Raw genomic sequence first — 25,363 nt, 5'->3', positions numbered from 1 at the left:
AACAAGTCAATTTGCAGTATATATATGCTGTCTTATTACATTTGCAGTACTTATTTCACAAATTCCCTCAAGTACGAGAAATTATTTTTTATTCAATTATTAATAGGGTCTCAATAAAAATAATAATTATTATTATATATATATATTTTTTTTTCTGTCAAAGATAAAAAATTAAAAACCACGGGATAATTTTCTGATAGAGAAAAAAAGTATTTATTAGTGTAAAGGCTGCAAATTAAAGCCTCATTCTTTATATATCTTTGGTCCATTTATGATATATATATATATATATATATATATAAAATATTAAATAGAAATTCTTCACACACACACACACACACACACACACACACACGTACGGAGTGTGTGAAGAAAGCTCTCACGTGCAGTTGATTTGGAGATGAAGAAAAGTGACCATGAATAATTATTAAAGACTAGTTGTGACACATTTATTATACGTTACTTCAATTTCTTGTAACTCCTTTTTTCTCTATGTTAATTAATTGCTTACCTTCACAAATTAATTGCAACTTTTTCCCACCTTTCCAACTACACATTATCAACACGGAATTACTACAAACATATGTTTCTTAATATGATGTTTGTAAAAGTTTATTTAAAAACAGTAGTTGGTGATTGTGAGTTAGTGATGTTTGCAAAAACTTATTTAAAAGCAGAAGCTTGTAATTGTAATTTAAGTTGGTTTAACTGATTAAAGTTGGCAATGTTGCAAATAAGTTCGAAAATCAATTTAAAAGACAGGTCATGGATGCTTTAAAAATTACAATTTAAAACAGTTTATTGTAAGAGAAGTAAAAGAAAAGGCTCAGAAGCTGATTATACAAACACTTAAAAACAAATTATGAGAAGAAAAAAAACGCAAAAATTGTTTCTAAAAACTTTTGCAAACACAACCTTAGTCGTTAGTTAACTACAACCATCTATTTAATTCATATTTTGAAAAGTCAAAGCATGGAAGTTGACATGTATTTTAGATTAAACCGAACGCCAGTTCGATTTAATTGGTGGAGATTATTATTAAATATTTTTTTTTTTTTTTTTTTGAGAAAGAATTAGAGCTTTTCATTCAGACATATCAGAAGATACAATATCCAAAACCACATCAGGTAATTCACGAACAAAGTTTGATTTTTTCTTCGACAAAGCCGCAATTGCATGGGCTGCTTTATTACCATTTCGCCGAACGTGTTGAGCTCTAAACTTCAGTAAACTTGCTCCCAACCTCTGTATATCTGCTATAATGTTACCATATTCTGCTCGAGAACTCGAGGCATCTTTAATTGCTGATATTACGACTAAGGAATCGCCTTCTAATATTATATTTTCCCAATTGTGGATTTTAGCCATCTCCATTGCCATTAATCCTGCTTTAGCCTCCGCCGATGTCGGATCGAAATATTGTTTTATCCTTCTAGATATCCATCCTAGACATGCGCCCGTACTCGATCTTGCAATCACACCTAGGCTGCATACGCCGTCAACATTATTCACTGCCGCGTCAAAATTTAGTTTCACTTCATCGTGATTAGGGGGTAGCCATCGCCCATCTTCGTTAGTCCTCTGAATTCTTGGGCGCAAAACCTCTATTGTGGCTTCATGTATTTCGCTCCACAACTTCTTCGATAGATTTGCAATATCCATGGCATTTGGAACATCCCCTTCGAAAATTTTCTTGTTTCGAGCATTCCATATTTGCCAACAAAGCAGAACACATTTTTCGACAATAATAGTCTCGGAGTTGGTTCTGATTTCTCTCATCCATTCGTTCATGTCTGTTGTCGTCGTTAAATAACTTGACCGCGGAACATCACTCATAGCCCATATTTGTCGAGATAACGAGCAATAGAACAAACAATGCATAACGTCTTCCCCTCGACTTTCACAAAAAGCGCAGCTATCTTCTTCCAACACTCTCCTTTTCAATAGATTATTTCGAGTAGGTAGCAAATTTTTGCATGCCCTCCAAAGAAAAATCTTGACCTTGTTCGGGATATTTAGATCCCATAACCATTTCCACACCCCCCTTTCACGAGCGGACGAACTATTACCTGGCCTTCCTTCCACTTCATAGTTAAATATTAAGCACTATTAAATATTTTGATTTTGATTTTTCAATTAGGTAATTAACTAATTAAGGGATTACTTTATAGTAATTTTAATTAGTGTTCGTCCAATCAGCATCGCATCATGTAACGTGGTAACTTCTTCCGTGACCTTGAACCAATGTTTCGCACATGCGGATTCTTGATCTTGTCTGTATATATAATAGGTTAAATTATATCACATAGTTCAATATCAATAAATTTTGAATTTAGTATTAACTAGCGTTTTTTTCCCCATGCAATGCACGGGATATTATTTCGAAAGTAAAAAAAAACCAATTTAATACATAGTAAAAAATATAGTACACTAACATAGTAAAATTAAATAATGGAGTATTATTCATATTTTATATAACATTAGTTTTTTTTTAAATTTTACATATTAAGAATTACAATCCAAATATATAGATTACTATTTTAACAAATCGAATTTTTATCTTTATCTCTTCAGATTTGAGATATATTGATGAAAAATAGGAGTTTGATAATTGTTGAAAATTAGTAGTTCAAAAATATTAAAAATAAATAATTACATAAGTACCATTTGGGTAGGATTCTTCACGGTTTAGTTTCAATTTTGATAATTCTTAAAAATGATGGTTAGAAATTAGTAAAGAAAAAAATATTAAAAATAATTAATTACTGAAATACCATTAGGATTTTTTAGGGTTGCCCAATTTTTCTTTCTTTTATATATAACATTGCATTTAAAATTTAAATTACCTGCCACATAATCACCTAGATATATATAACATAATATTTAGTTATATAGTACTTATAAGTACTTACAACACATACGAGAGGACCCCGTTTTGTTAATATATAAATGTGCGCCACTCGTGAGTCGTGACTTTTTAAATTTAATATTTTTGTAAATATTTTTGAAGTCAGATTTGTCACACATGATTTATATTTAGTGAAATTTACTTCTCTAGCTTATGATTTAATACTCTTGTCAGTACGTTCAAAATCATATAAAAATCACTATGGAGTTTATATTTTCCTTTTCGAAATCGTCATCCAACCTAGTAGTTACATATAACTAATTATATATAACCTACACATCCACGAATAACTAGTGAAAGATTTTTTTTTATCCCCGGTCTCTAATTATTTCCAACGTGACATTGCCCTTATATTGTATAACAATGGGAGTAGTAAGTAAAATAAATAAATAATTAGTCAATAAAGGAATAAAGAAAAAAAAAACAAATTAAATTAAAATGTAATAGTAAATAGTAATTCAATAAATCTAATTAAGGCCACTAATGCAGATCTTGAAGTTGCATCACAATCTTTTTGGAAGTCATAAAGGAATCTCAATGATAAGATTGACTCCCATCTATTATACTACTTTTTATCATTACTAACATTTTATTTATTTTCTCCTATCTCATTAGTACTCATTTCTAATTTTTGTATATATATATTAATAATTATATATTACTTTATTCTACCTATATTCATGCAATTTCATATTAATTATAGATTGCATTTGTATATATATTTTATTTTGGGTTAGTTGAACTCATCTGAACACCACCCAATTGAATATATGGTAGCTTGTGGCTGAAAATGGTGGATGCTGACTCATGACACGTGTCATTAACATTTGGTGTACACGTGGCTATCGGCATTATCTATGATATGAAAACATTTTAATTATGACTTAGTGCTTTTTTGGGGGAAGTCGAGATGAAAGTGATGTTGTTGGGGCATTATTATTGAAGATAGACCATATCACTATTTTATTTATTCATTTATTTTTAAATTCACGTTAATTATATTAGTAAGTATAAATTCGAATTCTATTTATAACACAAAATGTAGAAAATAGTATAATTTCTAGAAGAATTGTCCACACGTTCAATTTGACTAGAAAAGTCATGTTGCATTGCACGTGACTCGATAGAATTTGGTGCTGGGGTATTTTAGTCATATTCCCCCATGCTGGAAGCAGAATTTGTTATTTGACCAACTATAGAGAATGCTGACATGGATTTAAATATGCCACGGAAGTTTGCCGACCTGGAGGAAAAAAATAAAAAAATATTGTGTTATTCTTATTCCATTTGTTCAATGATTTAAAAAAATATTCATCAAATGTACCTACTGGAGTATTTTTATTATTATATTATATTTCAACTAGTCAATTAGTGAGATAATAATATATAAATATATATACTTTATCAAAAGTATTCATATATATATATATATATATATATATATATATATATATATATATATATATATATATATATATATATATATATAATAATATATAATAATATATAAAAATATATATTTTTTTAATTCATTACTTTTTTACTAATGAATTAACCTAAATATCATGGACACAAAAACAAATTTCAATACCAAATTCAACATTTCCCATGAGAAATTGGAATCTCTAATAAAAAAATATAAATAAATAAATTATATAACTATGGTTTTCTCAGTAGATATTAATGCATGTAAAACACAAAAAAGTATATATAAAAATAAAATTCAAATTAAAGTAAATAATTATTTTTTTGGAGGAAAGTAATTAAATCATGAATTAGGGGGGAAATTACAATTTTACACATTGTTAGGGACCTATATATTAATATGTATATTTTTTAATTTACCCGCATTTTACATGCAAAACAAAAATACATATATAAACAGCAGCAGCCAAATTCTAACCCTAATTTCCGTTCCTTCTTCTTCATCTTCCCCAAAACCCCCATTAGCAGACAGCAAATCCGATTCAGAGAAAGCTTCAAAACTGAAATTAGGGTTTGACCCATACAGAGCTTGCACTCCTTCAATGTCATCCACCTTCAAATCAACCTTCCTCTCCCTCGGCCGCAAGCTCGGGTACATCACCGCCTCTCTCACGGCGGTGTGCCCCAACCCCAGCAGGTGCCCGATCTCGTGCGTCGCCACCGATTCCAGATCCACGGCGGTGTCCGCCCTCTCCGCCTCGAAATCCACCGCCCATGTCTCCGCCGCGTCCAGGTGGAACCTCCCGCTCTCCGGCGAGAACGCGTGCGCCAGAACCCCCAGAACGCCGTCGAACGCCTCCCCGTCGCCGTGGTCGCCGGAGTAAAATCCTATTCTGATGTCGGCGAATTCGTAGTCGTCGGACTCCACAAACCCTACCGGAATAACGGAAGCCCAATGCGCGAAAGCCCGCCCAAACGCGCCCCTCAAATCCACCATTTTCAGAGAATTGCTGAAATTAAGCATATTCGTCGGCGAAAAGGCGTAGGTTAGCCTCATCGGAATATTCCTCTGCCACCTCGGCCGGCCGGTGAAATACACATAGTTCTTGGTGCTGTGCGTTTTTTTCATAGTAGTGTATTGGTCGGCCACGCCGCACCTTGGAGACATGATTTCGGAAAGTGTAACGGAATCGAGCTTTCTAGTAATGGGAAGCCCTAATTTTTCTTGATATTTTGCAATTGCAAATTCGAGATTCGAATCGAATTCCTCGCTCCAATTATTCGAAATACAGTCTTCCGCCTCTAAATAACCGAATCGATTAAAGTACTTTTTGAGTTTAGAGATTCCACTGACGATGCTGCCTTTGCTCGCGTCCCTCAATTTTTCGAATTCAAGGCGTGTGTGGTTATATTTAATAACCGAAGAAGAAATATTTTTCGGGTTGATTAAGGTGTAATTAATCGGCAGTTTTCTCGCTTGAATGCATGACGAAGAGAAGAGAGGAAGAACGAAAAACAACAAAACGAATGGTAACATGTTAGTTTGTGAATGTGAAAATGAGTTTTTTTGTTATAAAGAAAAAGGGCAAAGTGAAATTAAATTAGTATATTAGTATATATATATATATATATATATATATATATATATATAATGAGAACAAGCTAAGTTTGAATATGAAATGATTGGAATTTCAGAGGCCAATATAACGTAAAGAATGGATTTTCGCCACTATATATGTATATATGTTCTGTTAATTAATTTGTGCAACCGGTTGGTAGAATTTTAATTATTTTAATGGGTGGGATTAGTTGATTACATGACTTTTGATTAGTCTTTATTTTCTTTATTAATTATTAATGATAATGATAGTAATTAAATGCTTGGCTTATTATATCCAATGAATTATCACTATCGTACGTTTTATACATGCATGTTCATAATCATATATATATATATATATATATATATATATATATATATATATATATATATATATATAGGTTAATTATATGTTATCATTGTGTGTAAATATGTTGCGATCAGACTATATTGCCACTTGTATTTTATGCGATGTAGCATATAAAAATTTAACATGTTATATGTAAATAGTATCCGATAAATAATTTGTAATAAATTAGACAGTAGTACAGCCTAGGGGATGTATATAGGAACATTTTGTTGATGTCCAGGAATTATTTAATATATATATTTTTTTTTTTTTAAATATTTGAGGTTTGAAGTAAAGAATAATGGATGGATGGTTGGTGCATATGGCTAACTAATTTCATCATATAATTCTGTTAAATCTCATCATTTGGTTTGCTGTTGCTTTTCATTCTTGCAAGTTTCTCTTTACAGAAAAAAAAAATAATAGAGACGTGTTAAAGACTCCACGTACATACCACACAATATCGACGTACTCACTAGATTTGAGTTGGTTAATCACTAGTTAACCGGTAAAATGTAACTAAAAAAATGATAATTGCGATTTTTGTTTGGCATCACTCGGCATCAGTCGAGCTAGATATATAGTTGACCGCGAATATAATGCGAAGGGTCACTGCACACGAGCTTGAGGTTAGAGAACAAATGTTGTTTGTTCGTCGTGCCTCTAAAAACTAACTTACTAAGTATGCAAGTGGATTATGTAGTTCACAAGTTAATATGATTTGGTGATATATGAAGTATTTTTAGGTAAATGTATGGGAACTTTTTACTACTATTTTTTTATGTGAGATTACGGGTGAAAACTGAAACGAAATTTTCAATTTTCGCCGATTTTGATTAGTTTTTTATTTTGATTTTGGAACAATAATCTTTTATTCCGAATTCTGAAATTTTGCTTTCCAATTTCATTCCTTGTCTTTTTTTTTTTTTTTTTTGTGTGTGTGTAGTGGAATTTGAATATATATATATATATATATATATATATATATATATATATATATATATATATATATATATATATATATATATATATATATATATATATATATATATATGAGATAACGATATATGATTCGATTTTAATTTTCCAAAATAAATTCTGAAAAAAATTCATACTTTCTTGTCTCTGAATATTACGATTATAATATCAATTTAGAAATATACAGTTGATCAAACGCTACAAAATTTTCGGGTAACGAACTTCCAGTATAGTTCGGTACGGTTCTACCAAATGAACGCTCCTACAATTTAGTCACTAAATGGACTTTTCGATTTGGGCCTAACGCTGTACCATTTTATAAATTGAATAAAATGATTCGCATTTGATTGGGCTGACCCGTTTTTCATATGCCTAGATGGGCTTTTGAAATATATATATAATAAATTTATATAATAATTATTATTATTGTTAATTGTTAATTTTTTTACTTGTGAAATGAAAAGTGAAAGAAGAAAAAAATGATGGTCCCCCACAAAAGGCAGTGCGAAGAAGAAGGTATTGTTGATTTATTCACTTATCCGTAATGTTTTATGTTTCATTAAAAGAAACAGTGTGCTTTACGATGAACTTATTTCCCCCCTCTTGCCTGTGGGCGAGTGGGGAACACGTCTTTATTTTGCCACTCATCAATACTTCTACTTCTTACCTCCACTATAATTTTGCCGCTTAAACTAATAATTAACACCTACCTAATTAATTTAGGATATGTATTATTGATATTAATTTATATAATGTGTTTGCTTACCACTATCATGCATGCATGCATAAAAGAAAACAACAAATTCAATTTATAAACAAATTCGTGTCTAATTTAAATTTTCACATTTCGTATAGTTTGCGAGTTATTGCATCTGGCTGCGAGTTTTGTTTTCACAAATTAGTTATGGTTTCACAAATTAGTTATGTGTCAAAACTAGGGTAATTAAATTAGACACTTTTATATTATATGCTACTTTTGCAACATAAAATCTAACTCAATATATATATTTATGTAAAAAAAAAAAAAAAAGAAAAAAAAAGGAAAGTTAAAGAAGGAAATACTGAAAAAGAGGGATGAAGGTATGTATAGTCACAATCAGGCAAAATTTGGTCAAATCTTTGTTGAAGTGTGATATCTTATCGAGCGGTGGGACCCTTTTTGTGCAGGTGGGATTTTGATAGTGCGAACTACTTCACTGTATATATATATTATATATATTATATATATATATATATATTATAAAATGTAAAATAATATTATATTATATAATATAATATAATATTGTCATGACTTTACAGACTGTGGCATTGAATGCCCAACTGCGATTAAAGTGTCAAAGTGAATAAATCCATTTACTTTTAACTAAACTACCAACTACCCTTCTTCTAACTATCAATATCAAATTAATTACTTAACCAGGGTTGTATTCTGATCATTGGTACTCTTTTTTTTTTTTTTTTCTTTTTTTTTTATAGAAAATATAATAATTGGTATTCTCAAATTAAAGTCCAATTTAACAAGGTACTTAGTGCTATTAATTAAATAATAGGGGTTAATAAGATGTTTGGTTGATGAAATTTGTATTTAGTCAAGACCGTTACTGTACTTGAAGTCTGGAATTAAATGCTAATATTTGGTTAAATTAGTAGCACTCCTTCCCATGCGATTAATTATTTTGTAGGGGTGATTAAAAGAGAAAAATACAATTTTATCCTTAAAACAATATCTTAATTTTATTAATTAAAAGACTTTTTAGAGAATTCACATTTAATAGCAGAATTTAACAAATTTAATATAAAAATTTAATCTAACGAATCAAACGTTTTACTGACTAAACAATTAATTAGTCAGTGGAATATTACTTCAATCTAACCTAATCCAATGTAATCCGATATATGTAAGCAAACAAGGCCTGAATAAATTGGAGTATAGGTCAAATTTGGACCATGTTTTCACCGTTCTACAACAATGTGAGTAGCAATGTAAATAAGCCAATTTGACTGCTTAGGGAAGCTCAAATTAATTTTGACCAGCTCAAGCTTTTTGAGTAATATTTTTGGCGCTTGAGCTCAAGCTAGCCGAGCTTATCGAACTCGTGATTGAGCTCACAAACAAATAAGAATGAACTTGGGTTTAACTCGTAAAAAATCAGAGACTCAAATTCAAACTCGAAAAATTCAAGTTGGAGTTCGAGCTTTTATCGAGCCGAGTTGTCTCAGCTCATTTAGGCATAAATGTGACAGTAGAAAGGAAAATAGATTTATAATAATGTATATACATTTTTTTATCAAGTCCCATCTTCTCTTTATGTATATTGTCCATTCTTCCTTCTCCAGAATATCTGACCATTCTAATCAACAATCATTTCATATAACTACATCTACTTTCCTCTGGTCCCACCTTCTCCATTATATTCTCTCTCTAGATTTTTCTTCCATCCTTTTTTTTTTTTTTTTTTTTAATTTAAATATCTTAGATAATAGGGTAATTTACAAACACCACCTTGAGGTATGGTCAAATTACAAATAAACCCTCTTGTTTGAATAATTACATCTACCCCTCAACTATGATTTTTTCTTACAGCTCTACCCTTATGGTGTCAAATTCAACATAATCATCTAGATTTCGTGAAATGTGCTCTAGTTTGTAGTTTTCGATGCACCACAAACTGATACATACAATTTAAAAATCGCATATTATGATCATCTTGCTTCATAATGTAGAGTTTGAATGGGATAAAACGGGTACAAAAGCGATAATATTCCATATAATCTCGAAGATTCCACTAAATTTGAGGAGTTGAGGGGGTGGTTGTAATTATCCAAACAAGAGGGGTGTTTTTGTAATTTGACCATACCTCAGGGGGAGTTTGTAATTTACCCTAGATAATATCAATCTTAACCCCATAAGCCTGCAATAACAATTTACACATACTGATAAAGTTAATACTGTATATAATATTAATTCTCCTATTAATTATATTATAAATGATAAAAGGGCAAACTTACTAATTTGGCTTGTAAAGAAAAACCACCCGCCATGTGTTTGATAAATGACCTCACTGAGAAGTCTGCAAAAATTGCAGTCTTTACTCTGTTGAAGAACATAACCCTATTTGAGTAGAACACAGTTAAACCATACCCCCCCACCCCCTAGCTATTTCTGATCCACATCAATCTAATCTTCTCTCTCTCTCTCTCTTCATTTTCTCTCTCTCTTCATTTTCTCTCTCTCTCTCTCTCTCTCTCTCTCCCTCCTCTTTCTATTTCCATATAGGAATTTCATCTTATTTTGCAAACATAAGAAGCAGATCCCAAGTTTTGGTGCAGCATTGTTTCCTCTTTCTGTAAATGTACTAACTTATCCCAAGTACCACTACTACTTATTACTTCTTCCTAATTCCATATTGTATTATATTGTACCTCAAACACACACACACACTCGAAGGTGTGGGAGAGAGAGAGAGAGAGAGAGAGAGAGAGAGAGAGAGAGAGAGAGAGAGATGGAATATCATTGGTCTTCTCTGATCAACAACAGTAAGAGCAGTAGCAGTAGTACTACTGCTGATTGTAATACTCCCACATTTAATAATGGCCACCATGCATGGGATAGTTTCAATAATGCCGCCGGCAACTTTTCAAGGGCGGCGGTGGCGGAACAAGCCAATTGGAGCTACCCTCTTCATTATAACAACTCTGTCAGTTACTACAGTAATCCGTCCGCCGCCAGACAAGTGGTGGAGGCCGGTGCTGCTGCTTACCAGGCGGTGGCGCTGCGGGAGCATGAGCAAGAGAAGATGGGTGGTGGCGGTGCGTCAGCCGCCACCCGGTGCTACCAGCTTGACCCGCACTTGACGTGCCTGAAGCTGGGAAAGAGGCAGTACTTCGAGGATGTCATGATGGCTGCGGCTGCTCCTCCGCCACCGGCGGTGGCGGCAAAGAAAGGGAAACCCTACTACGCGGTTGACGGGGTGCAGGCGGCGGCGGTGGTTCCGCGGTGTCAGGTGGAGGGGTGCGGGGTGGTGCTGGTGGATGCGAAGGAATACCACAGGCGGCACAAGGTCTGCGAAATGCACGCCAAGGCTCCCGTGGTTGTGGTTCTTGGGATTCAGCAACGCTTCTGCCAACAGTGCAGCAGGTCTCTCTCTCTCTCTAGACTCTCTCTCTCTCTCTCTAGAATATATATTATATTATATAAATATATAAAGTGGAAGAAGTGCACGCAGGTTTCATAGAGTGGCGGAGTTCGATGAAACAAAGAGAAGCTGCAGAAGGAGATTGGCTGGTCACAACGAGCGGAGAAGAAAGACTTCTCTTAATTTAGATAATCAACACCACCAATTTTCTCACAAACTTTCACTGCAAGGTACTTAATTACATTACCTTAATCCCTAATTAATTCATTATTAATTCATTAATTAAACGGGGCAGGCATCAGACGACACGATCATGATGACGGCGTCATCAATAACAATAATATTAGGGGCGAGTCATGTGCTCTCTCTCTTCTGTCATCAACAAATAATTACTGGACGAATTTCAACACCGCCACGTCAGCATCCCGCCACCACCTCCCGGAAACATGCAGCGCCGCCCTGCGCGACCTCATCGCCGAGAATCGCGCCTCCACTTCGGCCTTCAACAAGAACCACCACTTGATTACTAATTACCCTAATAATAATAATAATAATCATAATCAAATGGATGACTATTATAATTATAAGCTTAACGGGTCGATTAACAACCGGCCCGGGTCAAACCCGCACGGAAATGGGGCAGGGCATGTCACGTTGGATCTGATGGAGGCTCAAAATTCAGAATTAGGGTTTATGTCAACAAAGGAAAGGGATGAACAACAAGAATGTTCGGAGCTCTGGAAGGTTCCTTTAGGTTACCGTTAATCAATATATATATATATATATATATATATATATATATATATATTGTTATTTTGTTGCTTGGTTTCATCTTCATTCTTGATCACGTGTTTTTTAAGGCCTTAAAAAAAACTGTGTACTAGATGTGTTATGATTTAATAATTAATGGTTTCATTTCTTTGTTTAATTATATTCCATGGCTTTGTAATTGTAATTGATGACCTTTAGATTGCAACTTCGATTGTACGTAGTTCGTATATTTTTCAAATGAATAAACGATCCTTCGTTACGTTCGTGCCCATACATACATTATAGCAATGTTATGTGCATGCTAGTGTATTGCCGGTTCGTTCAATGAAATGAAAAGAACAATGAGTGAAAGAACTTGATATATAACTGTAAACAATCTTCAACGAGCGCTCTGTATGGTTACAAAGATCGATGATCGTCCACATTAATCTTCAGTTCGTCATTTGGAGGTGGAAGTCAATAGCTCGGGTGCTATTTTTTCTACACTACAACATCTAGCTTCACAGAAAATAAGGGTGTCATTTGCAAAGCGAAGATTAGTGTTGAGGTGCAAACAATGTCCCACATCGGTTTAATATGGGAAAGATCTATGGTTTGTATAGAAGGGGATATTAACTCCATTGGTTTGAGGCCTTTTGGGGAAACCCAAGAGCAAAACTAGTTGGGTTCGGTCCAATCTGGACAATATCATACCAATGTAGAGTATGTGCTATCCCTGCGGGGGCCCAACAGTGCGGGGCCGAACAGTGGTATCAGAGCCATGGTCCAGACCTAACCATGTGGTGGAAATTGCTGAAATCTGTGTGAAATTCTCGGATTGATTTTAATGATTCAAATTTTGAATAATATTTTAGTTTTTGAAAAAAAAAAAAGGAAGTTTGAATAAAATATTTGCATATATTATTGAAAATTCTTTGAAATATATAATCTTGGGCCGGTTTATATGGACCGAACCTTTCTAAGCCCAAGTCCTTACCTACGTGGCAGAAGATTGTGATGAGAAGACGACAAAACGTAGTATGGAGGTGAAAGGTCCCCATGGAGAAGCAAAGACACGTGAGAGGCACGTGAAGAAGAGGAGGGGGGAGCGTGGGATGGGGTATAGGTGGGGGCGTGGCCGCGTGAGACAAGGAAAGATTTGGGAAGGATATTCTGATACAACTGCTCTCTCTCTCTCTCACACACACACACACACACACAAATGTACAATAATCTCATAAATGGATTTCTTTTCAAGGTTTTCGGGCTGGGCCCCCGAAAACAAACATTGAACCAACTTCTTCTGATTTTTCAAGATTCCCATATATATACATCTCTATATATAAATAAAAAAGATGCTATTCTTTTTTTCTGAATTAAAAGATTTTCCATATATATATTTTTTGCAGGAACTGACATCTTTCATATCATATTTTGCAATTCAACATTCATTCATGCACAATTTTCATAAAGTATTTTTTTTTGGTAAGAAATTCAATAAAATAAAATAAAATTATATATGTTGATTTATATGATTGTAGAAATCAATTTTATTTAGTTGGAACAGTTTACTTGTTAGGACAATATAGTAGTATGTTGCAACTATAGTTCTTGTGTAGATACAAATTATAACTAGTAAAAGCATAATAAATAACACAAAAAAATTTAATGTGTTTCGGACACACATAAATGACTTAAATTCACAAAGACTTACAAACATAGTTTCACTAGTTCATATTTACAGTTTGTTTTGACATACATAGATGTCAAATCTCTCTACTTTAACAGTCAAATGATGTTCGGTAAATAATAAAAATGAGATGGAATTAAAACCAAACATTGCAAAGATTTTCAGCATAGGGATCAATATGTAATTTCTAAAGAAACGATTTATGTATATTATCTACACATACATGCATGATGTGGAGCTCGAAATTAATTTTGAGAATATACCTAAAAGTGCAAAAAAAAAAATTAGTGAAATAAATAATTATTATTAATTACTTAAATTGATTTGATTGGAACCTGAATTTTATAAAATAACTCATTTCATATATTATCTTATGGACGTCCCTATCGTAGTGCAATGGATGTAGTCAGGTTGTCGAAGAACAAAAACGAATAAGTATGTGTTATTATTATAATTTTTTAACTTTTTTTTTCAATTTTTTAATTTTATTTTTCTTGTTGGGTGCAACATTAAATGGAATTAATTGCAGTGGCCATAGATTCAAGTTTGGGCGTGCTGAAATAGTATATTGTCGGGTAAACATCCATAAAATGTCTCACACTTTGTTCATTAAATGCCCAATAATAATATTACTATATTTCAACTAACTAATTAAACATACATATATAAATTTAAGTACTTCAAATTTTCGTGGTGTAAAGAAAGTGCTAACAGTTAGAACATATGAGCTTGTTGCGACGATCGACCAAAATTCAAATTTGCTTACTAGCTGTACGTGAGAATTTCTCAACATAAATTAAAAAAAAATTTACAAATATTTTTTTTTTTGGTAATTTCTTCTATTAAGTAGTAGTTTTTATTTCCAAAATGTGAAATTAAAATAAAAAGTAATATATATAAATATATATGATATCGTTATCATTTATCAATGAGGTTCCTTCACATGAGCAAAAAACACAAGTGGATAGATGCGACTGAAAAAAAAAAAAAAAAAAAAGGGTAGTGGGACCCACAAATTTTTATCTTTACATCAAAAGATAGCCTCCTTGCAGGGGACAGCTTGATTCACTGCCCTCTTCCATCTAAGGAAATTTTACCGCAGTTATTTTATTAATAATTAAATAAATACAAAATATAATTTTACTGCATGAAAAATAATAATTACCACCAGAAAAAGAGCAACAGACAAAAATAAAATAATGCAGCAGCTTGAAATGGCAATGGCGTGCATGTGTTTTTCCCTGCCATAACCAACCTCTTGTACTCAATTGGAACTCAACCCAATTATTATTATTTATATATATAAATTATATTTTTATTTTTATTTTTTCTTGAAAGAGAAAATTAATTAAAGCTGGAGATGGGCATGCAAAGTGGGAATTCAATTCCCAAGAACAATGGAAGTACATATTCATATATGGCTAACAAAAAACGTACACTCATAACTGATAATGATATATATACATACATATATATAATATATAGTTATATATAAAATTGAAGTAGCCTGATCAAATTAAAGTACGTAAATCATTGAAATTTAATACAGAAGCAGCAGTTGATTAATTAATAATAAGGATATAATTATATTCTAATTTAACACATCGATCAAAGGGTTAAATAAACTATGTTATTACCAGACTAATAATTAATTAAGTACTACGTACGTACTATATTATATTATATAATTACTAGCTCTAGTTCCGCATGCAATATGATCGGATTGAGTGAAACTCCGGAATCAAATTCCGGCGACCACGCCGGAGAAAGAGGGCTGCCCGCCTGGAATAACTGCGGACGGCGGTGACGTCATCCGTTTGAGTAAAAGAGAGAGCTTGTTGATGATGTGGAAGAGGTGGTCCCACCTATGTAGGATGATCTCTGTCCGAAACAGTCCAGCGATATTCTCGGCGGCGAAACCGCCACCGTCACCGACGATGAGTGATGCCCTGAATCCGGCGGCGACCCTGCATTTATTTTTTTAAATCAATTTTTCGCCGGCCGAAAACACACACACATATAGAGAGAGAGAGAGAGAGAGAGAGAGAGGGTACTGGTAGCTAGGTTTTCAGATGAAGAATTGGTGGCGGTGGATTCAATAAGCTGATGAGATTTGTTGGGGTTTTCTTGACTGGGCTGGTGGGATTTCCTTCTCCTCCGGTTGTGGTCGGCCAGCCTTTTCCGGCAACTTCTCTTGCCGTTGTCAAATTCCGACAGCAGATGGAATCTGAAACCAAGATTTCATTTTTGTTTTTAAAAAGAAATTAAATCGTACTATTGTAATTACTATTTAATTACTATAAGCAAATGCAAATCGTACTATTAAATTTTAAACAGTACGCCAAAAAGAGGAGGATGAAATATATAAAATTGCGGACGTAAATGCCCTCGGGATCACCCCCATGCTAAGATTAGCAGGCTGCATTCAATCATTAGCATGTTCGAACACACCAGAAGGGCAGTTTAGTCATTTAACGGAGATGCAAGGCATGAGTATTGAGTGGTGCATGGGTGGGGGTGTTTTAGTAATTTCAACAAAGTTAAATGAACCTGCTGCATTGTTGGCAGAATCGCTGAGTCAACCCGGCGGCGATGACGGTGGAGGCTTTAGAGTGGAAATCGCAGACCTTGTGGCGGCGGTGGTAGTGCTTGGCGTGGGTCAAGTCGGCGTTGCAGCCTTCGGCTTGGCACCTAGGTGAGTTCATCGAACCGGGTTCGAGTGCCCTCGACCGCCTGTATAGCCGGTTCACAAAGTCGTCCTCCGACGACGCGAAGTAAGTCCTTCCGCCCAGGTTCAGCCCTATTCTACTGTTGTACTCAATCCCGCCAACATTAACCGGTTCGCTCTTCGGCACCATCATGTAACCGCTCTGCCCACCGGCCGGTTCCAGCGTCAGCATCGACGCCGCCGCCGCCGCCGCATGTGGGTGGTGCTGGTACGACGAGGCGGCGGCGCTGTAGGCACGTGAGTCGTAGAAACTAGTGAAATGGGTGTTGGAATTCGGGTTCTGCTGGTGGTGGAACGGGAGTTGGTGGTGGTGGTGTGGATTATCATTGGTGGGCACGGCGGAGTAATGGTGGGTTTCCGGCGGGTTCATAAAATTGGCGGAGTCGGAGAAGTTCTGGGTGGCGTAAGGGTCGAAAATGGAGCGGTTCTGGTCGGAGTCTTGGTGGTTGTCGTCGCCGGAAAGCATGATCGACGACGGGTTCCCCCATCCGTAGTCCAACATGGCAGCAACAATGAAACCCTAGCTAGCCAACTTCTCTCTCTGTTAAGTACTCTTTTCAGCCTGTTAGAGAAAAAGAAACCATACTGTAATAAATAAATAAATAATATAATAATAATATCTGGAAAATGAAGAGGGAAACTTTAGAGAGAGAAAGAAATCTGTCAGCTTTAAAGGTGGAAGATTGTGGGGAAGAGTACTGTGATAGACTTTTGAAATACACTTTAAGCTCTCAATCTCTCTCACATTCAGTGCGTGTGTTTCTGTGTGAGAGAGAAATTAAGACTCAAACCTTTGTAATGAAGAAACTGAAAATTAAACCCTATGGTCGATTGATTATATTGTGTGTGCAATAAATAAATATAGCGGCTAGTTTTTATTTTATCCATAAATCTTGCCAACAACATATTTTTTTTTATATATATATATATATATATATAATGGCATCTATCTAACCAATAATTGTTTCTCACTCTAAAAACGAAGGGGGTGTAATGTAGTGAGTTAGTTTCTCTCTCTAGGTTTTGAAGTGAGAGCGAAGTGCTGACTTGTCTGAGGCGGCTTTGTTCAGAGATTGGGTGGGTTTGGTTCTGTCTAAATTAAAACATAATTCTATACTTAAATGCACACCTATACTACTTTTACCCAACTACGATACTTGTGTATTTCCAATTAAGCCCCTCCTATTTTATTAATTTTTTTTTGGTAAGAAAAAACAAAAACAAAATTAAAATTAAACCACAGTACATACATACATTTGGTTTCCTACACTTTATTATGTGACTTGTTTGCGTGTGTGTATGTACAGCTGTTTCTGTATACACACCTGGTGAGTGTGTTGTGTATAATTACGTTATAATTCATTTTGGCTAATTCAATTAATGTTCTCGAAATATCCAATTTAGAGGAAATCATAATACACGATAAAATTTGAGAAATCCCTTAATTTTATTTTCATTTTGAGCTAAGGACATCCTATTACTTTATCAATAATTTGAAACTAACAAATAACACATTGGACATATTTATTTGGGCTGCCTAATAGATTTGTTGATACAGACTGAAATTCTATAACACAACCCCTAGCTCCCACATAGCATATACATGCGATGGATGTGACCGTATTTCGGCTATCACAAAGGACATAAAGCATGCAATATGACATGGACAGGGGAAATCATGTTCACTTGCGATTTAAAAAGAAACGATCACACCGACTGTGAGTTCTCCCCAGTTGAACTGACCCGATTCACAAGGGCAGAGGCAACTCGTCTTCACCAAACAAGCAGCCAGAAGTAATGACATGACACCCACGTGTGAATATATGTGCCCTTAGACAGTGTGAAAATCCACCGCACCGTCCCAATGACAAGTATAAATGCAGCCTTGAAGTACAAAGAAAAGTACATACTCGGTATTCCAAATGGGTGTTGCTATTTGCAGCGGGACTTTTACTGAAATTGGCTTATTTGCAGCGGTACCTTTTTCATTTAATTTTTTTTTTTTTCAATTTCTCTCTCCTATTCCAAACACTCTCTAGAAATTCGAATTTCGTAAAAAAAATTGAATCTCCCGTTTTCTGGAGCACGGAAACTCGAAGAAAATTCAAGTTTCCGTGCTCTGCAGAACGGGAGATTCAAACGGCTTGAATCCTCCGTTCTGCAAAGCACGGGAACTTGAATTTTCTTCGAGTTTCCGTGCTCCAGAAAACGGGAGATTCAATTTTTCGTGCTCCAGAAAACGGGACCTTCAAACTGTTTTTTGAATTTTTATTTTCGGAAAAAAAATTAAAAATATTTAGATATGAATCTCCCGTGTTGTAGAACACGGGAACTTGAATAATCTTCATGTTCCCGTGTTCTACAGGACGGAGAACTCAAAAAACATGAGGTTCCCGTTCTGCAGAACACGGGAACTTGAAGATTATTCAAGTTCCCGTGTTCTACAACACGGGAGATTAAAGTTTTAATATTTTTTTATTTTTTTTAAATATTTTTTTCTAAATATCGAATTTTCTAATTATTTAAGGAACATGATAACACATATTCGGATTATTGTACTCGTTTCTACATTCATCATCAATTTTTTTGTCAAAATCACCATCATCACCCTACCAAATTATAAAAATTAATAATATAAAGGAATATGAAAATTAATAATACAAAAAAAAAAAAAAAAAAGAAAAAGAAAAAATTGAAACCCAAGTTCCCGTGCTGTACAGCACGGGTAACTCAATCTTTTCCCCTTTTTTGAAATTTCTCGTGCTGTATTTAATTTTTATTTTTTTTTGTTTTTTCTTTCTTTTTACCATTTAAAAGTTATTCGGACCAGCAATTGAAGAAATCGTTGTTCGTTTTTGAATTTGTCGAACGAGCTTCAAATTCTAAGTTTTCGATTTTTTTTAGTTGAGAGCGTTTCGGTTTTTTTCGAAAGTTAGAAAATTGACAAATGAGACTACCGCTGCAAATAAGCCAATTTCAGTAAAAGTCCCGCTACAATTAGCATTTCAGATTCCAAATATACCTTACTCTCATTACATCACTTTACATATGTATATATTGTTTCCCCACGATTCCCACTGTGATCGTCGGAATCCTAACGTCGGAAAACTCTTTCTCAACATCCCGTTTTACATGTGATCTCTTAGGATATTTGTGCTTCTTCATTGGGCTTTTTTCGATTCAGGCACATCCCGTTCCTTTATTTTTAATTATTTCATATAGACCACATAAATTAGCCAATTACTTTGCATATTAGGCTTTCAAAGAGGGCCGCCCAATACAAAAAAAACATCAGTAAATAATTAAATCAAAGTGAATCAATCTCATTAATTTAATGGTACAAGCCTAAATTCCACTTATAAATACTCTGTAAAATTCTTAGGGGGAAATTACACGTACACCCCTGAGATATACTAAAATAATTTTAAGAGCCTTGTTGTATCGGTAATTACAATTACCCCTGAAACATTGTTAGAAATTCTAGAGGGATAATGCATTGGATACGTTACTCCGGTAGAGTTCTAACAGACTATTAGCTTCAGTAAGTCGTGGAGACAACACATAGCTAAGGGGTGAAATGACTCTCCCCCAATATTTCTTAAATCACTCATAACTCTATGTTGTCTCCAACGACTTCTTGAAACTAATAGTCCGTTAAAACTCTATTGGAATAACTAAGAGTTTCTAACAATATTTCAGGAGGTAATTGTAATTAACGATACGACAACGACCTTAAAATTATTTTAACATACCTCAGGGTTATCAGTGTAATTTACCCAAATTCTTATTGATCTGCTTAATTAAGTCAATAGTATTAATAATTAATTAATGTGAAAAATACATTCTGCTAACGAGACGGATAAAATATCACACTAAATACGTTGCAATTATTATTAATTAATTGTTCATGCATCTTTATTAATGGAAATTGACAACTTAATTAAACTAACAGTGCAATAAAACGCGTGAGAGTGCGTGCCCAACAGTTCAAACGAATAATATTTCGAATTACTTTTCAACGCGCTTAAAAAGCGAGTGACCACACTGTTAACTTAAAATGTAAAAGAAGCATTTATTGCAATACAGCCGGTGCAGCTGTGTGTATCAGTCACCGGCAACCGACATATACTTCTGGTTTTGTATCATATTTTAATTTATTAATATTTAAAATTCCAAATTAATAATTTAAAATTTATTCTGGTTTTTTAAATATTTTTTATATAAATTAAAAATCTATTGTAGAAAAAAAATTGGCTCAAAAATATATGGCTAAAGTGGTATTTTAGTTGTTTGAATGTATTATATTTTATTTTAGTTAAATAACCAAAAAAACGAGTTCAGCTTAACGGATTAAATTATTGATCAATTTCATTTGAGTTGCAAAAATAATAATCCAATGATTATTATATTAGGTTATGATATATTAATTCTTTAAAATATTTTTATATTTAATTAATCCATTATTGCGAAATTTCATTGAATAGGCTAATCTGATGCAATTATTAGTGATACACAAGCGCGTGGGGTCGCGTGGGAATGAGGACGGTGGGTTTGTCTACTTGGGGGGTGGGAGGGGCTCCAGAGCTGAGGTGGCATTAGGTGGGAAAGGCTGACACTAACGTTGACTATCTTTTGTACGGACGGTCTACTAAGTCAGACAACACTTTTGCTAAGAGCCCCCCCCCCCCCACCAAACAAATATTTTATACATATATTATTATATGCATGTGATTCGAAGAAGTGAAAGAAAACGACGCCGTATAATTAAAGGTTGATAATAAAAGCAGAAAAATAATTTCAAATTTTGTTATTCATAAAAATACTTTTAAATAATTTTTTTATGAAATTTTTAGAATTTATAATTAGTAAAATTAAGAGAAATTGAAAATTATATTCTATTTTTCTCCTAATTAGAAATGATATGTGTTCTTGCTCTACCTTATTTCTTTAGTTATACATACATACATATATTAATATATATATTTTTTATAAATCAAAGGAAGATTAAATGAATCGGGCCGGGCTGGTGGGGGAGCGGGCCGGGCCTGTCTGTTGGTAAGAAGAATGAGTGGAAAAGGCAGGCAGGGCCATACATTCATACTTCATTTGCAGTATGTACAATTTATTTGCTAATATTCAGTTTATTATATTGTTTTTCTTCACTATATATGAAAATGAATATTTAATATTTTTTGTGCTCTTACCTACTGGTTTTATATGTCACATGTACAATAATACAATAAAGGACCCACTCCACCTGTTATATAATTTTTTTACTATGTGAACCAAATAGTTATACTAATAATAATAAAATATGTAATCTTTTTACTATGTCACATGCTTAAAATAAAACCAAATCAAAAATAAAAATACTTAAGTATGACACTTAGTGACTTATAGCTAATGAAAATATTTGTCTATCACCTAATTATGATGCACAAATTTATAAAATAGAACCTCGATCAGTTAATATTCGATAAATAACAATCTCGTTTAAAGTGTTAAACTATTAACTCATAGTTTAATGATTCGCTGAATTAATAGAAATTTACGAGTTGCGACTGTATTAATTTATAAATGTTTAACTGTGTTGATTTTTAAATTTTATTTTGATATTGAATGAATCTGCATCAAACCATACACGTAAACCACGTTAGGCTAATCATGTGTGATAAGGTCGACGTAACGACCGTAGACGACGGGATTCGATCTTGGCTAAACCGACACAAATTCACTTGCTCCAACCGCTAGACTATCCCCGCGGAACACTGTAGCTGATTTTTTTCCTTTTAAAAATCACTTATGATATTTGTTACCAAAGTAATGATGCAATTGTTGAAGACAAGTTGTCATTCAAAATAATTATAGAATGAGATGTGTAACAAGTAACAATCATGTTACATTGTATCTTAATGATAAGTCACACATCATCTAATTTAATCAATTATTCCGCAACAACGTTTGATAAAAACGTGTTAGGAAACCATCTATATGGAAAATGCGCTGTACCAAAATTGTCTCTCTCCGTGAAACACGCTAACCAGAAGGGGCAAATTCAATTTCGCCTCTGAATATTCACCTGATATTTAAATTAGTCCTTGTATTTTCACATAACATCAATTTAATCCCTCAACCAATTTAATTTTGCCCTATTACACTATTAATTTGTTTATCTCGCCCAATATTTTATATATATAACTAAATCTAGATTTTAAATTAATTACTAAAACTAACTAATTTATTTGGCCTAATACTTTATATTTACTTATTTTTATCTAATAGTTTGAAGTTTGCTAAATTAGTTTCGCCACGTGTAGATTTTGCTTTAACAAATTTAACTAAATTAATTTAGTCCAATATTTAATATTTAAATTTGCCAAAAAATATCCAATGTATATTGAATTCTTATTATACAATTAATAATTGTACTTTTGTGCCTCTGTTAAATGAATTTTTTTTTTTTATTAAAGTTTGATGGATGAAAGGTGAAGCTAATTAAAAATACGAGGACTGAATTGAAGTTGAGGTGAAAAGTAAAGGGTGAAAATAAATTAAACACCAACGAGAATGACAAGTTCCCACTCTTATCTCTATTTCAAGAAATGAACGGAAGCTAGAGTTCTGATTGTGACACAGTATCTCCCTAACATAGTGGCAATTTATTTACCAGAAAAAAAGAATATTTTATTAAATTAAAAATAATTTTAATAATGCTAAAAAAGCAGTAACAATAAGAATGCACTTATTTTAATAATGCTAATCGCATTTATAAAAAAAAAAAAAAAAAAGTGGTTCAAAATTTTCAAGAGACATAAGCAACTGTTTGTTGAAAAGGAAAACACAGAAATGCAAACAAAGAATACAACAAACCATAAGAGTTCTGAAAACAATTGTCAGCTGAAAGCTACTTATTGCACATGTTCACAGCCCTACTCATTAGTTTTGTGCACAACCATGCTAACTCAATATTTACCCTTTTCTCACTACATTATACATATATATATATATATATATATATATATATATATATATATATATATATATATATATATATTTGTCACATGCAATTCTTTTGTGAAGTCATATTCGTCTGCTGCAACCTCTAAATTAAATCAAAAAATTAAGATGGTTTAACTATTATACGAAAGTGTAAATTTACACAGTGGCACTCCTTAATTACTAAAATAAATAAATAAAATATGTATGGTTCAACTAATCAGGCCACTTTAATTTTTTTCTAGTTAGATAGAAGTCATTTTCCCAAGTGTAGTCGATTTTTTTAACAACTTCGAACATGTAAACATCTCGACCGGAAAAAAGGGTTCACTTTATCGAAAGATAACAAAATTGATAAAATTTCGATATACTCGAGATTGAGCTAAAAATTTGAAATTTATTCGTGGAAATAAAATAATGAATTTTACTATTTTTGAAATTACCAACTCCACCTTGAAATAAAAGCATTAAATGACCTTAAAAGATCATGAGTTTTTGGCAGTTGGCACAGCGGAAACTACGCACTTTAATGACTGCCATGTTTGGTCCAGAAATATTTGAAGTGACGATCAATTTAAAAACTCCTGCCACAATATATATATATATATATATATATTCATGGAAGATTATGAATGAAACAGGCCCCCCAAGCTTATTTTTCAATTTGATTACGATCATACACAAGTCTCCAAACAAGAACCATATTTGCCGACAGGGCGCTTTTTGCCTTTGCGGCCCGTGTTTTTACCATATTTGATGCTTACAACTCATCACAACATTTCTCGTCCATTCAAAATGCAATTATTTCAATAGTTATCAATGATTTATGCTTCACAGTCATAATACGAAAATGCGAGAAAAATACGAGTGAAAGGAACCTGAAATCTCTCTCTCGATTCATTTTTCGTACACTATTTGGTTTTAATACGAATCGACACTGTAATATACCTTTCAGCTAACCTGTCTATTTCGAAGAGTTTCAGGTGCACGCGCGTCGTCGTGATCTATGGTCTGTATGTAAATGGGCTGGTAATTCCTGAAAAATACGAGAATTGGGAAATTGTATTTCATACTTCACAGAAAGGGAATAAACGATTCCAATAAAGTCGTAAACATGAAAGTAATAAAATAAAATCCACAACACGAACACAACATGTATTCGTCTTAAAATCCAGCCAAAAATACGGTCCTGTGTAATTAACGCAACATTAGAATCCCCCCACCAACAGTCCAATTTTGTGTTCGGTTGACGAAAGATACCCCAAGAGCATCTTTTTTTCATCATTGGTAGGGAAGCTTCTATAGTCGCTGTCTTTCATATTCCGGGCATTTAATATTTGTCACCATTGCACGTTCGGTCATCTTCATGCGAGCATTTAATATTCGTCACTGAAAGTAACAATTCATTCACGATTTTCTTCCGAGATTAAAAGGCTTATATCAGTTCAAGAAAATGCTTCCACAGACACACAATGAAGAACACTTATCTTCCACATTAAGAATGGCCCAGATTTGGATTGGGGGAGGGGGGGACCCCGGGGACCGGATATAAAGCCCTCGGGGAAAAGGTTGGGACCTGTCTTTTTAAAAGAATAGACGAGCCAAAAATCGAAGCAAGAAAACAAATAAAATCATATTGTTTCAATCTCTCCTTTTCATTTTCCATATAATATCAAACATGTGATCAAAATAATCAGAAGCGAATAATACAAACGACAGTAAAACACACACACACACACGCACACACCGTAATGAAGTATAATATCTTGTTATACATCCATAGAGCAGTCAATACTCAATAGC

The 25,363-nt window shown here is 33.5% G+C and overlaps 3 protein-coding genes and 1 long non-coding RNA gene across 5 annotated transcripts; 1 reads left to right on the top strand and 3 right to left on the bottom strand.

The window, feature by feature from the left end:
- Nucleotides 1–4,636: 4,636 nt before the first annotated feature.
- LOC105963968 (Matrixin family protein) lies at nt 4,637–5,901 on the bottom strand. The gene has a single exon (XM_012988470.2). It carries the CDS (start codon nt 5,868–5,870, stop codon nt 4,761–4,763), a length of 1,110 nt encoding a protein of 369 aa, XP_012843924.2. The 5' UTR covers nt 5,871–5,901; the 3' UTR covers nt 4,637–4,760.
- A 4,586-nt stretch (nt 5,902–10,487) lies between these two features.
- Nucleotides 10,488–12,381, top strand: LOC105963665 (squamosa promoter-binding-like protein 7). The gene is made up of 3 exons (XM_088813479.1): nt 10,488–11,398; nt 11,487–11,626; nt 11,692–12,381. The coding sequence occupies exons 1-3, from the start codon at nt 10,764–10,766 to the stop codon at nt 12,159–12,161; spliced, it is 1,245 nt and encodes a 414-aa protein (XP_088669605.1). The 5' UTR covers nt 10,488–10,763; the 3' UTR covers nt 12,162–12,381.
- Nucleotides 12,382–15,352: 2,971 nt separating this feature from the next.
- On the bottom strand, nt 15,353–17,487 carry SPL8 (squamosa promoter binding protein-like 8). 2 transcript variants are annotated; one of them, XM_012988094.2, is made up of 4 exons: nt 17,356–17,487; nt 16,387–17,126; nt 15,891–16,063; nt 15,353–15,803 (listed from the first exon to the last, which is right to left on the bottom strand). In XM_012988094.2, exons 2-4 carry the CDS (start codon nt 17,064–17,066, stop codon nt 15,646–15,648), a joined length of 1,011 nt encoding a protein of 336 aa, XP_012843548.2. In that variant the 5' UTR covers nt 17,067–17,126; nt 17,356–17,487; the 3' UTR covers nt 15,353–15,645. The 2 variants fall into 2 exon arrangements, with proteins under 2 accessions (XP_012843548.2, XP_012843549.2); XM_012988095.2 differs by having other exon boundaries at nt 17,264–17,452.
- A 6,708-nt stretch (nt 17,488–24,195) lies between these two features.
- LOC148772470 (uncharacterized) lies at nt 24,196–25,029 on the bottom strand. Its single transcript, XR_016029605.1, has 2 exons — nt 24,821–25,029; nt 24,196–24,596 (listed from the first exon to the last, which is right to left on the bottom strand). It is a non-coding gene; the product is annotated as an uncharacterized LOC148772470 (long non-coding RNA).
- Between the last annotated feature and the right edge of the window lie 334 nt (nt 25,030–25,363).

The sequence above is a fragment of the Erythranthe guttata genome, chromosome 2 (assembly GCF_056151865.1).
Source record: "Erythranthe guttata isolate IM_541 chromosome 2, IM_541, whole genome shotgun sequence".
NCBI classification, from domain to species: domain Eukaryota; kingdom Viridiplantae; phylum Streptophyta; class Magnoliopsida; order Lamiales; family Phrymaceae; genus Erythranthe; species Erythranthe guttata.
The sequence above is the reverse complement of the archived record's forward strand: the minus strand, read 5'-3'. Positions and strand labels throughout refer to the sequence as shown.